Source organism: Anas acuta, chromosome 1 (assembly GCF_963932015.1).
Source record: "Anas acuta chromosome 1, bAnaAcu1.1, whole genome shotgun sequence".
NCBI lineage: Eukaryota > Metazoa > Chordata > Aves > Anseriformes > Anatidae > Anas > Anas acuta.
In genome coordinates, this window is record NC_088979.1 from 142,978,606 (window position 1) to 142,992,409 (window position 13,804).

The 13,804-nt window shown below is 42.9% G+C and overlaps 1 protein-coding gene across 7 annotated transcripts in view; it reads left to right on the top strand.

Moving 5' to 3' along the window:
- Positions 1–207: 207 nt before the first annotated feature.
- Positions 208–13,804, top strand: part of DNM1L (dynamin 1 like) — a 37,939-nt gene continuing 24,342 nt past the window's right edge. For 6 of the 7 annotated variants that reach the window (XM_068662452.1, XM_068662443.1, XM_068662465.1 and 3 more), the window contains exons 1-2: positions 209–460; positions 10,049–10,196. In XM_068662452.1, coding sequence (XP_068518553.1) covers positions 359–460; positions 10,049–10,196 — 250 coding nt within the window. In that variant the 5' untranslated portion in view covers positions 209–358. Of the gene's footprint in view, positions 461–10,048; positions 10,197–13,804 lie in introns of all 7 variants that reach the window. The other variant, XM_068662429.1, reaches the window with a different exon arrangement.

Sequence of the window (13,804 nt, forward strand, 5' to 3'; positions counted from 1 at the left end):
TGCCCCATCCCTGGAGGTGCTCAAGGCCAGGCAGGACGGGGCTTTGGGCAGCCTGTGGGGGTGGGCGGTGTCCCTGCCCATGGCAGGGGCTGGGACTGGGTGGGCTTTGGGGTCCCTCCCAGCCCGAGCGCAGGCCGCGGCCCCGAGCCAGGCACTACAAGTCCCATGCTGCCGAGCGGCGGCGGGGCGCTGCGCGCACAGGCCGCTGGGGGCGGCGCCGTGCGCGGGGGCCGTCGCCAATGGCGGCCGGCGGAGGAGGGCGGGGGGGCGGCTGACGGGAGCCGCTGCCGCCGCCGCCGGTCGCGCCCATTCATCGCCTCGGCCTCGGCCTCGGCCCGCTGCGGGGCTCCGCGGCGCCATGGAGGCGCTGATCCCCGTCATCAACAAGCTGCAGGACGTCTTCAACACGGTGGGGGCCGACATCATCCAGCTGCCGCAGATCGTGGTGGTGGGCACGCAGGTGAGGCGGGGCCGGGCCGGGCCGGGCAAAGTCGAGGCGGGCGTCCCCGCAGCCAACGCCGCCACCGCCGCCAAGGGCACGGCCGGGGACGCCCGGGGACAGCGGGGCCGCCTCTCGGGAGGCCTCCGGGCCCGGCCCCAAGGGGCTGGCGGTGCCCCCGGCCGGGCGCTGGGCGCCAAACGCCGCCGGTGGGGCTGCGACAGCCGCGAGGGGGCCGGGAAGGAGGCGTTAAACTCCGCTAAAACCCCAAAGTTAATGGGGCTGCGCGTTCCCGAGGGGTTGGCAGCCGGGGCTGGATGTCCCCGCTCCAGGGTTTCCCTTGGGACGAGCCCGGCGGGTGCAGCACGGGCACGGCGCTGGGGCCTGCGGGCGGCGTGCTCAGAGCCCGCCCGTGCAGCTGGCTGCAAGGCGCTCGGCTCCTGCACGGCTTTGCCAGCAGAAAGCAAAATGCGTTTGGTGACTTCATGCCCGTCGGTTCACAAAACACACCAACAGCACTTGCGCAGGGGCAGAGACTTTGTGCTGCTGTCTTATTTTAGGGGCTTGCTGCTTTTGTAGCTCGCAGGAGGCCTTCGCTTTGTGAAAACTTGCAATCTCTTTTACATTCGCAATCACACGAGTAAGAGTTTTCTATCTATTTTGGTTTTGTTAGTTTATTTCTGTAACAGAAAGGCACAAAACAGAGATGCAGTATCTCTATATGTGAAGTTAATAGAAGTATTCGTTTCTCTTTCTGAAATATCTCGAAGTGGCATTTTATTTTTGCATTACCACCTTTTGTAACAACTTTATCCTAGTTAACATTTCCAAAAAGCACATACAGTACACAATGAACATTAAGACTATGCTGACATGCATTTGATTTGAATAGTCTCCCCCAAGAGTTTACCCATCAGTATTAATATCCCTTTGGCGCTATATGCTCATACAAACCCTTGAATAAGGTAAACTGACACTACATCTTTTTACAGACCAAAGCAAAGGCCTTTATAGACTTGTGGTTTTACCTTGCTGGGCAGCTGAACTCCACCACAACTGCTCTCTCACTCCCCCTCCTCTGAAGAGATGCAGAGTACAGCGCTGTATGGGCTGCCGCAGAGAAAGTTAACTCCATCCCAGCCAGGTGCCATACACGACTCCAGGAACTTATATCTTTGGGAAATTGTACCTTGTTTTTTGTTTGTCTTAGCCAGGGTTCAGGTGCTGTGGTCAGGCACTGGAACGGCCTGCTCAGGGAGGTGGTGGAGTCACCATCCCTGGCGGTGTTCAAGGAAAGGTTGGACGAGGTGCTAAGAGATGTGATTTAATAGCTTAGTGGGTAGTATTGGTGATGCGAGGATGGTTGGACTAGATGATCTTGTAGGTCCTTTCCAACCTACAATATAGAACCTGTTTCTATGATTTTCTGTGATACTGTGTTCTTGAAAGATATTTGTCTTTATGGGTATAGTAATTCTGCAGATATTTTGTGCAATTATTTTGTATTTAAAATAAAATATTACTGTTTCATTAATTTGAATTTAGTTTATTGTAGAGCAGGTTTCTGGAGATGTCTCAAATATGACCTTAAAGCTGACAGTTTTGCTTCTGGCAGTTTGCTTCTACATGTATATATTTTTTTATTTTTTTTTTAAATGTGCCATTTACAGTCTTGTTTCTGGAGTTATTTTTGGTTGTGCTATGCAACTGCAAGTTTTTTTCCCACAGTTGATTTCTTTATAGCCTACTGGCATATGCAGTCCTGACTTTTTTCTACTTTGTCTAGCATTCACAGGCAGCTTTAAATTTCGCACCTCCATTTGTCTTTGTGGAAAACAAATGCTATCACTTAAGATTTCTGTAGCTTTCTCGTTTTTCTTTTCTTGCATGACCTTCTGTGTATTCAGTGGGGAAAATGAAAATGTGGGGTTTTAATAACTTCGGTTGTTCATTTCTCTTACCTATATTCTGTGACTCTTTTCTACCCTTTAATTATGTTTAGTGCTATGTCTTAATTTCTCATTTATTTCAGCTTCTGTGCCCCAAAATTAATTCTTTCTCTTCTGGCGTTTGTAGAGTTAGAAACTGCTTATAATCCTTAATTTCTTTGAATGTTTTGTTTGTTACTACAGTGTCCTAGTTTTTCCTTTTTCTAGCCAGATTTTGGTGCTAATTACAAACTATTTATTGGTTAGACATGTAGGTGGCCTCTCGCCCTTCTTCTGGCGGTGTTCCTGTGACCCAGTTATCTGAGAATTCCTTCGTGTTCTCCACCGAAATACTGCACGAGTCATTTCTGTACCCCAGTATGGAGACTGTTAAAAAAAAATTGAAGACTGCTGCTGATAGAACTGGCAGGACACCCTCCCACTGCCAACTTTGTATGGCTATTTTAGTGCTTTTTGCCATGCCCAGATAGGGAAGTGCTGCTTTTTTTCCCCCTCATTCAGTGTTTCAGTTGCCTTTTCACCAACTGCGTTGTTGAAATGCAAAGCAGTGTCCAGGCTGGGAATACTACAGAAACAATATTTGTACAGTAGTACCCAGCCTTCTGATGCGTTTCATACAAATGCTTTGCTTTGTGGTCCATACCTGTAAAGGATAACAAGGTTGTATCAAAGTGCTTCAACCAAACACATTAACGCTCTAATAAAAGAAGGGAAGAAAAGTTTAGTTATGACCTCTTGTATGTTAAGGGCATGTAGATGTTATTACAGAAATGAAATACCTATGGTACAGAAGTGGGTATCACTTTTAGAATAAAATAAATAATAAAAGACACAACAATAAACTCTGTGCCTAGAGATGTGTAGAAGTGGATTTCCACCCCCCCTCCCCCTTTTCTTTTTCCAAGTCATTAATTCTTGGAGTCTGTTTTGTGTTTTTAGAAGTCATTGACCTAGATCTGTACAAACTTGAGTGTTAGGAGATCTCCTTTGCTACAAAACTAATTCTGCCATTGTTAAAAAAGAATTGCACTTTGTAGTGTTGGTTTTCATAGAGCCTTCATAGTGAAATTGATTTAGCAACCAACTGAAATTCACGAAGAGATTTTTAAATAACCTTTCAGGTGTCCGTGTATGTAGTACTGTTACTCAGTCTTCAGCTAATGCTGTTTTGGGGCTTCAAATGGGGAAGAGTAGTTTACAACATTACAGTTTGTTCTGTTGGATGCTACCATCTGAAGGAGCTGTTAGGCTCTGTGATCGGCTCAGAGATTAACGTTACATTTATTTCTTTTTTCACAGTTTGGAGTAAGTGTCGTGCTCGATATTTCAACACTAAAGCAACTCTTGTTACAGAGGAAGGCTTCTTGATCTAACAACCTGAGCATTTGAATATGTACAAGTGTATATGCAGTTAGACCAAACAGTTAAGAGGATAATTTCCACATCAAGAAGCTGACAGCAATGGGAAGCTAATGTATGGTTCTGGGTAATGAGATGAGGAGAAGAATACACTGGATGCTTATCAAAGCATCTGGTTTTTAGCTCTGTGAGTTTAAAATTCAGATGCTCTACAGAGCTTCGTTGCTTTTTCCCTGGAGGAGTGGGCCTTTAAGGCTCTTGAGCTTTTCATCCACTGGTGAATCCTGGTTGTTGGTGGTGAAAAGCTGGTTTTAGGTGAAGGAAACTTCATCCTGTACCAAACACCTCTCCTACGAAGAAAGGCTGAGAGAGCTGGGGCTGTTCAGCCTAAAGAAGAGAAGGCTCAAGGGTGCCCTCGTTGCAACTTTTTGGTACTTAAAGGGGGCTTATAAAGAAGATGGAGAGCCACTCCTAGCTCAAACAGATAATGACAGGACAGGGTGGAGTGGTTTTAAATTAATAGAGGGGAGATTTAGATGAAGATTAGGAAGAAATTCTTTACTGTGGGCGTGGTGAGGCACTGGTAGAGGCTGCCCAGAGAGGTTGTGTCTGCCCCATCCGTGGAGGTGCTCAAGGCCAGGCTGGATGGGGCTTTGGGCAGCCTGTGCTGGTGGGAGGTGTCCCCCCCCATGGTAGGGGGGTGGGACTGGGTGATCTTTAAGGTCCCTTCCAACCCAAACCGTTGTATAATAGCTCCACGCAAAGCTCAGGCCAGGAATAGCCTCCTTTTTTTTTCTTTCTTTTTTTTTTCTTTTTTTTTTTCTTTTTTTCCAGTGGTCTTTCCTGGGATTTCAAGGCAAAGGTCTTTACTTCTGCCTTACCTTTGTGAACGCAGGTGTAACGAGCATAGCTGCAGTGCTGTGCAGTGCTGGCTGGGGAGAACTTGTTTTTCTCTCAGCTATTTTGCAAACTTCCTTTTTTTTTTTTTTGTGCCTCCTTGCCTCTTATGTTGTCTTGATATCTGACATGTACCCTGTCTAGTTCTGGGCATAACTGTTTCCCATTTTGCCATTCCTTCCTCCTGTCAAATCTTGCCCTGACTGTTCTGGTGTGTGTTTCAAATGAGCAGCAAAGTGAAGCTGACGTTAATTAGCTGTTTACTTATGCCAGGAATAGTATAAACTTTGCTGCTAAAGCTGAACAGTGCAAACAGCAGTTGGTGTTGGGCTGTTTCTTTTCTCTGGTGGGCCCGATGAGTCTCTGAGCAGCTCCTTTGTAGGTCTTGAAAGCTGCTTTGACTGGAGGGATGCTGACCTTTACGCTGCGTCCACCTGCAGGCTTTATACATAAATAAAATCACGGGTCTAAAAACACTGTGATCTCATTCCGATCTTAATCCCTCCACTTTTTAAATGTGAAAGTGATATTAAGCATCATTTAAATGAAGGTATTGACTTGCAGTTGTTTGCAAGCTCCCAGTTACTGTGGAAGAAAGGACGCAATTGGAGAAGGATCTGAACAAAGTGGTGTTTTTCCCCCAAGTTTTGTATGTTTGCTGCCAGGTTTCTCTTCAGCTTGTGCTTGGTAACTGCATTTCTTTGAGAACCCCTATTTTAATTAAAAAGGATGTAACTTGTATCTTGCCCACAGGGAATAGTGCAAGGGAAACATGTTTTCAGGAAAACAAAGGCCAGGAGTGATTAAAGAAACAAGCCCTGGCAAATGCCTTTCAGAATCTGGGCAGAAAAACCCTGTGTAGTTCTTGGAGAAGATTTCTTTATATAGTAGCCAGTAGGTTCACACTGCTTCTTATTTAAAGGTACAAATTGGCTTTGTTTTTGCTTTATTTTTTTGGGGAAAAAAAAAAAAAGATAATACTGTAAATTCAGTCTGTACTGCTTATAAATGTGGATCTTTAAATATCACAGTTCCCTGAAATAACTTCTATAAATTTGATGTTGGTTGTTTCCAATTAAATGAGGTATTTTTGTCTCAGGCGAAGTATTGGAGGACATTGGGAATTGATGTATTGAGAAAAATGCAATTGCAAATCCTCTGTGGGTTTGTTGTTGTTTGACGTGTGTGTACAGCTAGATGTGGTGTAAATGCAGGGTTCCTGAACTATTTTGGCTGAGCTGTGTAAAGGAGACCTCAGTAAAAACACATTAGCTTGTATTTCCCAATAATGGGATTGGAATTTGGCAAGCCACGTATATATCTGTCTCTGAGAGAATACTTTAGCCAGCCAGACTTTGGCAATTAATTCTTGTGTGACAGAAATGGTGAGATTGCTGCCATTTTCTCTCAGACATCAAGGTAGATGCATTGCTTATCGTAAGAAAATTCTTCAGGAGCTGTTATATCTCATGGGGAAACAAAACCTCTCCTGCTTCCCCATTCCTTGCTGTTATTCTCAAACGTTGGTGATGAAGAAGTCAAGGGGACTACTGACCGTGCTGCCTTAATTCTGCTTTTCTTGTGCCTTCTTGCAGTCAATCTACATTGTGTTGCAGGAGTTCTTTGCAGTTTTTTTCACCATCTGATTAGATAACGAAAAATGTATCAGTTGGTCCTATCAGAAGGACTGGGCTTCCTCAGGGTGGGCTGGCTTATTCACTGGGCTGGGTGGGGGGTGCTGTGAGGTGCGGGACAGTGAAGCCCAAATGACTTGGGGTGCCTTCAGGAACAATGTGTTTGGAGCACAAAGCGGTGGTCTGGCACGTAGTTGGGAAGACGAGCAGACAGATAAGGAGGGTGGTGTGGAGGAGACTCAGAACTGAGCGCTGAAGTAGAAGACTCATGTGGGAGGTAGGAGAGAGGACAAGCTCCTTTATGCTGCCTCCTTATGTGAGAATGGTATTAGGAAAGTCAAGGTTCAGCTAGAGCTGAAACTGGCAAGGAGCATCAAGGGCGACAAGAGCAGCTTTTTGTTGCATCAGCAGTGATAGAAGAAAGGAAAGAAACAAGGGAAGCACGGGCAGGCTGCTGATGCTGATGAGAATGTGTCTTGGTGTTCTGTGTGTAGGGAGCAAGCCCTCTAAAGCTAGGACTGCTCATTATGTCACTGTGGGCTTAGAAATAGGATGAGAAAGCCAAGGAAGAGAGTGTCTAGGATAAATATGGCTGGCTCTTCATAGTGTTACTTGAAAATGTTCAATACAGAATCTTTTCTGTTTGGCCTGTCAGCAGCCCTGAGGTGTCTCTGAAAGGAACAACTCCCGCTGCAGAGGCGGCTGGACAAAGTCATGCCCTGCTATCTGCCTCGTCTGAATTCCTGACAAGCGTGGCTGGCCAGGCAGCACAGTGCAAGGGGAGTTTCCTCATGAGAATTAACGTCATGGATGGGAGAAAATGTGTGCTGGTACTTCAGAAGTGCACACAATTGAAATAAAGCAGGAGCAAGTAAATACAAAATAGAATGGGGAGGCAGAAGTGGGATCATCAGGACCTGTAACAAGTAGGGATGCTGGCTTCCCGGGAGTGGATCACAGATCTGAGAGATCTCAGCTCTTCAGTTTGTGAGCAAGTGCTCAGTCACTTCCCTGTTCTTGTCCTTCATCCTTGATCTAGATTAGCCTGAAGATGATGTTGACAAGAATGAAGATGTAACTGTTCAGGAGGCAGTCAGATCGCTGATAAGACTTACATCATACGTACTGTGTATTCAAATAAAACATTTCTTAAGTTCCTGTGTGCAGCCTCCCTTCTTAGGTTTGTACTTCTAGGAAAAAAGTAGTTCTGCTACCCATTAACCTGGGTGAGACTGGTGGTTAACAGAGCAGAGCGTTACGCACTTGGCAGTGGAGGTTTGACACAATGGCTAAAAAAGCAACAGACAGCAAGGTGTTCCTGTATTTACCTTTATTTCTGGGTAATCTATATTAAGTTCTTCTAGTCATTATTAATTACAGATATTTCAAACTAGGATCAGGTCAGGGTCTGGAAGAAAGCCTGACTGATGCGCCACAAAAGACTGAAATGTGTTACTCTTTTTGGACTTGGTATTTCAGTCCTTGCTTCATATCATGACAGTAGTTCCAGTGAGATGACAAAACGAGCACGATGCTGCTGTAAATTCATCCCTAAAAATTCTGTGGTACCCTTAGTCATAAGTTCTGGTCCCTGCCCACATCTATTGTATGAAGGGTTGGCTGAACTGAATTTGTGTTCTGAGCAGACCCCATATCCCTCGCTTCCTCCCACTGGCAGAGAAAGATCAGCCTGGTGTTTACTGCTTTTCTTGCCGGATAATTCTTGATAATGGATGTATATAGGATCCAGATTAAGGAGTGCATCATTAGGTACTGTATCATGTTCCAAGAGCAGATTGGTTTAATAAGGAAGCATAACGCAATTAGAAACAAATTTCCTGATGTGTGGAGTATTGCAATGTCTCATCTGATGTATGACTGTACATTTGTCAGCTATTAAACCACTGCAGAGGATCCGGATAATTCGTTTTACATCTGAAAGTACCTGGGCTGTGGGAATGGTGTAGGACATCGTGTTCTTTTTCCATGTGTAGTTTGTCAGAGAATCACAGAATGGGTTGGGCTGGAAAAGACCTTAAAGACCACCCAGTCCCATCCCCTGCCATGGGCAGGGACACCTCCCACCAGCCCAGGCTGCCCAAAGCCCCACCCAGCCTGGCCTTGAGCACCTCCAGGGATGGAGCCTTCCCTGGCTTCCTTGGCTGAAAATGCACGCTTCCAGTTCAAGTCAAGTTTTCAATCCACCAGTATCTCTTAGGTCCTCTGCTGGGCTGCTCTCAATCCAGTCATTGCCCTTACCCAGGTATAGGACCTTGAACTTCATGAGGTTTACAGGAGCCCAACTCTCCAGCCTCGCCAGGTCCCTGTGGATGGCATGTTGTGTCAGTCTGTCGTGTCAGCTGCACCACTCAAGCATAGTGTTGTCCACAAACCTGCAAAGGGTGTGCTAGATCCCACTGCCTGTCATTAATAAACCACTAAACAGTACAGGTCCCAGTACAGACCCCTGAGGTACCAATCTCAGCTTCCTGCTATTTTGGTAACCAAATGGTGAGCAGTAGTGTGCAGTGACTTATCCCCATGGATTTTGGTTTTCTGTCTTGATGGGGTTTTTGGAAGAGTCTTGAGCTATTCATCATGCTCCTCTACTCAGATTATGTTCAAAAGCAACCACTTCATCCAGGTCTCACCTTCAGCCCTTTCTACCCATGTGAAAGCAATGTTGCTCAAGAGATGTTCAAAATATTTTTCATAAAGTAAAGCATGCTTTTTTCAGTGCAGCTGATGAGCTTTTATTGCATTTCATCATCTTGAGCAGACATTCCACTTATTTTAAGTTGCAAAGTTTATCAAACAGTGACCTGTCTGTTACTCTGAAATTCATGTGTTTTCACAGTCTGTAACACTAGCTGTACTTCTGAACTGTGCTACAACAAAACTCTGGCAGGGAGGCTTCCAGAACTACTTTGTGCTTTGGCCACGTGGTTCTTCAGCTGCAGTTTGGTAAGATTGTAGTGCACAGTGTCCTCAGGTGCTGCCAGATTGTGCTGTATCCTTGATCTCTGCTGATCTATTTTTTTGTTTTTTAGAAAAATCGCTTAAGATGCCACTAAATGTTTGATACTTAAAATCAGTCTTGAGTATTCTTAATTTCATGTTATGGTAGGTTATATGCTCATTTTTTGATTTATTTAAAGTCTTGTATCTGCTCTTTCAGAACTGGTAAGCTGAACTGTGGTAGTATAGTGGCAATACATGTTCTAGCTGTCAAAAGCGTGCATTCATTTTTTTTTCAGAGAATTGTTTGGAACTGTTCGTGTAGTAACAGCTCCTAACTGGCTGCAGTGATTGCCAGAACATGTTTTCTTGTGGCATGACTGTGTTGTCTTACACACTACAGAAAACTGGAAGAATTTACTACAGTCCTATTAAAAACAACAACAAATAACTCCACAAACCCTCAAAGTCTTATAGGTCAGACTTTCAAAGTGTTATGTTTAATTTTTACTTGTTTAATTTATCCTTAAGAAATAGAAATACATCCATCACCATGGCTTTTAAGTATCAAAAGCAGGTTTAAACAGCTACTGACTTACAGCAGACGTGCCCCGTATTGCCCGTGTGATGTGATATCACTGTATTAGATGCACTGAGCCTGTCAGATGCTTTCTGTAGGACACTGTATATCAGAGGACAGACTAGACAACTGTTTCTGGGAGTGTTGAAAGCAAGCTAAAACTAAAATGTTAAAGCGTTTTTTTTTTTTTTATTTATTCAAGAAAATAATGTAGCTGTATTCCAATTTTCAGAGCAGTGGAAAGAGTTCTGTGTTGGAAAGTCTTGTGGGGAGAGATCTGCTCCCACGAGGTACCGGCGTTGTCACCCGAAGACCCCTTATTCTGCAGCTGGTGCATGTTTCCCCAGAGGATGGTCGGAAAACAGCTGGAGATGAAAACGGTGAGTGAGATCCAAGAGCATGTTTTGCCTAGTAGGAAAGAGACTTTTAATCTTTCTTGTGCATTTTACTGAAAAATACTGTACTGTTAAAAGTTTACTTGGAAGAAACACAGCCATTGTTACAGCTGTTGTGTTCATACAGCAAAAGTCATGAAGCCAAAAGCTTTTGGATATTCAAAATACCGAATATTTCAAGCTTTTCTGCTTGTTCTTAGCAAGTACTTTTGAGCAAAGCAGACCAAAATAAGTATTTCAGTTATGATAATGATTATACAGAGCACTGAGAACGTGACTTTCCTGTGTGTGTGTTTATCCCCTTCCTCTTTTGCTGTTTAAATAAGACCTTTCCTCGAGAGGATGACTGTACATGACTTTGTGGAAAGAGGTGAAGAAATAAACTCTGGACAAAGCCGTGGAAAGAGAAATAAAAACAAAGAAACCTGCCATAGAAGCAAAAAGAATTTAATAGGCACATCCTGTAGCTTACAGATAGAATCTCTCAGTGCAGACAGTAAGCACATCAAGAACAATGTTTTAAGTATTGTTATGGTCTCTAGTTTGAAGCTTTTGTCTTCTGCAGTGTTTATTATCCTCTAGCAGATCATGAAATTCATCTCAGTTGTCCCTTGGGATTTTGAACGCATTCTGTACTAACTGCTGCTCTTGACCTTTTGAAAGACCACCAAGACCATATCCACCTTCTGAGCATCTTAGATTTTTTGATTTAGACAGTGAAGGTACACAGGCTTTTGATGGTGCGATAATCGCAGGGATAAAATTTTTAATTCTTATTGTGTTTAAATTGTTTGGAGTTTATTTCCAGAAATAGTAAGTGGAGGTAACAGAAGTTTTTTTTGTAGTACGTCTATTCATGTAATATTTATAGTCATTGGTTGCCGAAGAACAGTTCCTAATGTGCAGTGTAAAGGTTAATGCTCCAATTTTCAATATTGCCACAAGCAGAAAACAATTTTGGTTCATAACAATTAGGAGCTTTTAGCATGCAGGACACAATATGCAGTCCAGGATGTGCTGGATTGTGAAGAGATCATAGGAAATTCAGGATTGAAATGATCTTAGGAGTCCAGTCTCCTGCTCAGAATAGGGCCATCTTTGAGCTCAAGACCAGGTTGCTCAGGGCTTTATTTAGTTTGGTCTTGAAAACCTTCCAAGACCAGTAACCCAGTCTTTAACAAGTAACTCTTGGCTACTTTTTAAGAATGACAGATCTGATTTCTTTAAAAGTGGTTTCACCCTACTCGCATTGTACAGTGTATGATTTTTGGTAATTTTCAGAATGCAACTTTACAGGTATAAAAGGTAATTTTGAAATCCAAGTATTTGGAGTCAAGGCAGAGACTTTCTGCTGTAGGTTGCATTTGGACTGTGGATATGAATTTTAAATTTGAATGGATTAATGGTATTACTGCATTAGGATGTTGGCCTAAATTAATATTTATAAGGCCCATTTAGACCTTTAAAGGAAAAAATCAATATGTAAGATGTACGTGTTATGGTTTCTTCCTGATGTTCTTTGGAGAGAAATGTAGGCTTGCTAAGAACAGACAGACTTTTATGACTCCTACCAGTTACATTTGAAACGCCTCTATTCTCCCTCAAAATTCAGGCAAATCACAGTGGTTTTGTCACTGATACAGCTTAGTTTATGTACAGATTGTGGTTCATCTGAGAAGATGGGATCAAGTAGCTTGGAAAGAAAAAAGATGGCAACCTGTTATCCTGGCTCCACTGTCTGAGATTTTATAAGTCACTATGCTATTAGAGGCCATGCTTCTGTTTGTTTTGATTTGGGTGCTGAAGTAGGGCTTAAATGTGTTTTGGATTTCCCAAAGGGAAGTCTTGCAGGAAAAGATGTTGTTGGTAAGAAAGGTTTCTGCATTACGAACTGAATCTTGGACAAGAGAATGTCAGTCCTGGCATGTTGCTTCCTGAACGTGCTGGTAATGAACTGTGTGTGTGCACGGATACTTTTGTGCAACTGCCCTGTTGCTTTGTGATCCCTTGTGATTTTGTGACCTCAAGTTTAACTTCTGTCTGAGTGTTTGCATCCAGAAAGCTTCCCTGTTTTTAACACAAAGCACTTTGGATTGCTGTGGTATTTGTTTAAGCATGGGCGATTATCTTTATGGCTACGAAGGAAGAAATTGTCTTTCTCAAATAGCTTTATTTTGGTATCTTCTGATGCATGTCATCTGCCAAAGAACATTAGTTCATCAATTTAGAGGGTGTTTTTTTATAACTTATTGTTTTCTGTTTGATTCTTTGGAGCACGTTTAGAAAGATTATTGAGAAAGAATTACAGACAGATGTTTGAACTAACATCTGACTTTTTTAACAAGAAATGTTAAGGGTCTTCCCTGCTGTCCCTGAGCTCACTGATGAGCTATGTGTAATACCTTTGTGTGGTGGTCACTGTAGTAGATCAAAGTCATTGGAAAAGACCAGAGAGATGAATTTTCCATTAAATATGAAGTACTGTGTTTTCATCACATATTTCAAACTGATGCATATATTCTACAGTGATGTGCATGGTTTGATGTGAAAGAAGCATACTCATATGCTTTTGCTATTTATTGTTAGCCTCTAGTGATTCAGCACACAGTGTGTTTGATGTGGTGATACCACACTGTGTGCTCTCTTATCGCATTACAGGAGAAGCAGTGTATAAGAAAGACCTGGGGCTGAACTCATTAATTATTTAATTGGTCCTGTAGCTTCTGGCAGCTTATCCATGTGTTAGGAAATGGCAGTGAGGAGGGAGCATATGGATAGCCAACCAGGAAATGTGTGTATATGTTTGTATAGGTTCTTTTTTTAAACCAAGATAGGAAGCTGAACGCTGGTCAAATTCTGAACAGGTAGAATTGGGAATTGGTATGGAACACAGAATAATTAATACACATCTGTTCCTTGCAAATTCAGTGCTGTTTTGTCAGCTTTTTGCTCTCTACTTCAAACATGAGTCTCCTGTCCCTAGCTCCCCAAAAGTGCAGACTGCTTCAGTGTACTTTTCTGTGTATAAATTATAAGTGTTATTAAATAATCTTATAGAAAAATAAATAATATATAATAATAATGAGAATTAATTGATATATGTTTCTAAATATAATAATAAGAGCTCTCTCCCGAGAGAGCTTGTCCTCGAGGATGGAAGAAATGGTCCAACATGCAGAAGGAATTAGGAAAAGGTCACATGTATTTTCACAAGTGGATTTCTTTTCATTTAAAGAGAGACAGGAAAGGATGAGGTAATGGGGAAAAAATAGCATTCAAAGAGTAGACTGCTGGGTTTAAGAGCTGTGAAGGTAGGGGAAGTAGAAAGCTAGGAAAACAAGATAGATTCTGCATGCTTTGCAGACTTAAAGTATTTGGGAAGTTCTTGTTGCCATGCTGCAAGAAAACTTCCATGGTGTTAGCCTTTTATGACTCTAGACACCACCTTTGTGCTCCGATAGTGCCTGAAGAACATTTCTGCTGCTCATGAACTGAGAAGGGATACTGGAATAACTGAACTCAGTTAGCATTGTATAGTATCTGAACTTCTGAAGGAAACTTTGCAGTATAGGGGATGACAAGTAATAATTTGT